The sequence below is a fragment of the Sphaeroforma arctica genome (genome assembly GCF_001186125.1).
Source record: "Sphaeroforma arctica JP610 unplaced genomic scaffold supercont1.150, whole genome shotgun sequence".
NCBI classification, from domain to species: Eukaryota; class Ichthyosporea; order Ichthyophonida; genus Sphaeroforma; species Sphaeroforma arctica.
Genome location: NW_014040408.1, coordinates 39,616 through 42,671, shown reverse-complemented (window position 1 = coordinate 42,671; position 3,056 = coordinate 39,616). Strand labels below are relative to the sequence as shown.

Genomic DNA, 3,056 nt, shown 5'->3' with positions numbered 1-3,056 from the left:
ANACACACACACACAACACACACACACACACACACACACACACACACACACACACACACACACACACACACACACACACACACATATATATATATATACATCACCAAGATCCTGTCAGTTTCGCTGTACAATTGAGAAACGTATACAAGTACTATGATTAGTATGCACCGCATACACGCCGGGTAGGGCAAAAGTAGACCCGCAAATCGGGTTACAAGTTTTGTAGTCTTTTACCTTCCTCTTCTACCTTTTTGGCCCCGTTTCTCAAACTCAACCTCGATCTACGTGGCAAATTTTCCAGTTGGTCGCCAGACATCATGCAGGTGTGCCTCGTCTCCCTACGTACCCTCTCGTTCTCGCTGAATTTGGCCTGTGAGCATCTGAACTGTTCGTGTACGTACGTATAGGTCAAGGATGTAAGGTTTCAATTTTCATAAAATAGCCAACCCATCGTCGGCCATTTCGGCCTTCAGCCTTTCAGGCTTGCAGCGAGCAAGCTTCGCGCGGTTTTCGAAAATGATGACTCATTATGACGGTCCCTTTTCTGAGATCAAATTCCTTAACATCTTGCATCTGGCCCTGCCTTGGGACATAGCCAACTGATAACACTGGGAAGACACAGGATTCATTTGTATGGTGCCGTAGTCATCAGGATTCATATGGTGCCATACAGTCGTCGGGATTCATATGGTGCCATAGCTTTCTTGACAGACAACATATGTATATACATATTCGACAGACTAAATTCAGTATTATACACATCAATTTTAAGTGTGGGTAACTATCAAGCATTGAGCTGATATGGGTAATGTAGACAGTGTGCCTATTGTATCTCAGGCCAAGTCGGCTGTACAGGCTTGTCACGGGGACATGGATGGTGCCACCAGAACCCAAGAAAACTTCTCTAAGCAGTGTGTAATCATCTCACAAGTGCGCTCGGCCATCGAGGTCAGCATGGGTGACACAGACGCCGCAACTGCCACTCAGCTAGAGTTCATTGATCCTAAGAACCTGGCTGCTCAAGCAGGCGTGGTCGTCGGAGCAGTAGTGGCTCCCATTGTAGCCGTAGCGAGTGTTTCGGCTCTCGGATTCGGTGCTGGAGGGATAGTCGCAGGCTCTCCAGCAGCGGGGATTATGGCTTATTCGGGCGGGGCTGTTGCATCTGGCTCTACATGCGCTGTACTGCAGTCTGTAGGTGCTGCTGGGTTGGGTGCCGCATCGACCAGTGCGCTCGTGGTGGGAGGTGGACTAGCAACTGGATCGGCGTTGGCTGAGACCGCTGCGTGTATTCCTGGGTACAGTGGGAACGGCAACTCAGTTGGCGTAATATGTCCAGGAATTGATTTACATCGTTCGAGGAAGGGAGTGAATAGAAAGGCTCCGGGAGGGGCAGTGGTTTATAGTTGGATAGGTTTCGGGGGCTGAAACGCTGAAAGTAGATTACGGACGAAGCATATGCGAACGAACTGAGCTCAGCAGTAGATGTAGAATATGTACGGAGATGCATTGTGATCAGAGGACATTGCTCAATATGTAAAATTGAGACGGCCATACTCATCAATCTACTTGTTTTTAGTGCTCTGCTCATTGTGTTCACGTGTGCTTCGTTTATTGTATCACTCACTCCATAGGATAAGAATTGTGGGTAAGTGAATATCGAATAAGCTATACAACAACCAAATCGGCGGTGTAGTGTTTGGTCGCAATAGGAGGTTTCCTCGTCGCGCAGTTCCTTAGTTGTGGCTTCGTCTCTTGCAAATAATTGTTTTCCTCGACACCTTTAGTTGATATCGCAAGCTACGTTTCACGCTTTTATTATTGCAGAAAGTGTGTCGGATTTATTCCTATACAAAACGTAGGTTTCGTTATTGCAAACATAAAAATGGGGTAAATTCTAGTCATAATTTTGTAATTGAACATACAAGATTTCATTCTAGATGAATTCGAGCCATTGGCCGTGTACATCTTAGCAGCGTGACCGTGTACATCTCTACGTGCGTGTACATCTCTGCGAATATGCTATTGTAACGCAAGTGATATGAATGCGCCAGACATTTGCAACTGCATGCCACTGATGTATGTGAAGATTTGCGTCTGACTTTTATAAACGTATGCGACTGACACTTGTGACTAGCTATGACTGCTATCCGTGATTATGTGTGACTGATCTGTGAACGTATGCGCAGAGCTGCCTGCACCTTCTTCGTGGAAAGATACAAGAACGCTGTCGTAGTGATTCTCCAGTGCGTAGTGACGACCGAAGGATATGCCAATAAGGTATGAACAGCAACGCAAGGATGTGCCCACAAGCTTATACATAGCAACGTAAGGATATTCTCTCAGTGGCGGCTTCAGCAAAGCTATCCACTAATAAATCATCCAGCAAAATTATATGTCAATAAATATTCAGAGTGTCAGAAAGTCAGATGGGGGTTTTTTTAGAAACAAACACAAATGAGTAACATGCGAACTCTGTTTTGCGAAATTGAAATTTGACGATAAGAGCCAAATATGTGTTGCGATGTATTTATGTAAATATGTAAAATAAATTGTATTGAAATACTCTGGGTACATATAAAGGGCTGTGGCACGACTCACAGACTTATCACAGTATACGCAATATACCCGCACACATCATGTCTGATACCGAAGAAGTCTCCGCACTTTCTTTAAAGGCCAAGCGCGCTCTCTTTGAGGCTGCGATGGATAAGCCGTCCATGCCTACCCGTCCCACTGGGGGTAAAAGTGTGTCATTTGTTTGCCCATTACACGCGTGTTTGTGCTGTTCATACGAAAAATATGCACTAGTGACTGTCGTACTCTTTTGATAGGTGCTACATTATACCGGTCACAAACCTACTCAAGAATATAAGGATAAACAATGTTGTAGATTTTTATACCTGGAAAGTACAAGAACGGTATGCATGTACATTGTACTTCCATAAACTAAAAGCCCGTGGCGTGCTTTATGAATTCCCCATATAAAACGAATCTTGCGAGACATACCACCGACGACTTCAATTTCCACTTTTCCACCTACTGAGGACATGAACATA

General features: G+C 44.8%; 2 protein-coding genes across 3 annotated transcripts in view; one reads left to right on the top strand and one right to left on the bottom strand.

Moving 5' to 3' along the window:
- SARC_03080 overlaps positions 1-375 on the bottom strand; it is a 9,647-nt gene extending 9,272 nt beyond the window's left edge. For both annotated transcript variants that reach the window (XM_014303132.1, XM_014303133.1), the window contains exon 1: positions 235-375. In XM_014303132.1, the coding sequence (XP_014158607.1) occupies positions 235-319 (85 nt within the window). In that variant the 5' untranslated portion in view covers positions 320-375. The remainder of the gene's footprint in view (positions 1-234) is intronic.
- A 231-nt stretch (positions 376-606) lies between these two features.
- On the top strand, positions 607-2,066 carry SARC_03079 (hypothetical protein). The gene has a single exon (XM_014303131.1). It carries the CDS (start codon positions 802-804, stop codon positions 1,423-1,425), a length of 624 nt encoding a protein of 207 aa, XP_014158606.1. The 5' UTR covers positions 607-801; the 3' UTR covers positions 1,426-2,066.
- The last annotated feature ends 990 nt before the right edge of the window (positions 2,067-3,056 follow it).

Bases quoted from the DNA above. Each gene is read 5' to 3' on its own strand.
- SARC_03079 (XM_014303131.1), top strand. From the start codon at position 802: ATGGGTAATGTAGACAGTGTGCCTATTGTATCTCAGGCCAAGTCGGCT.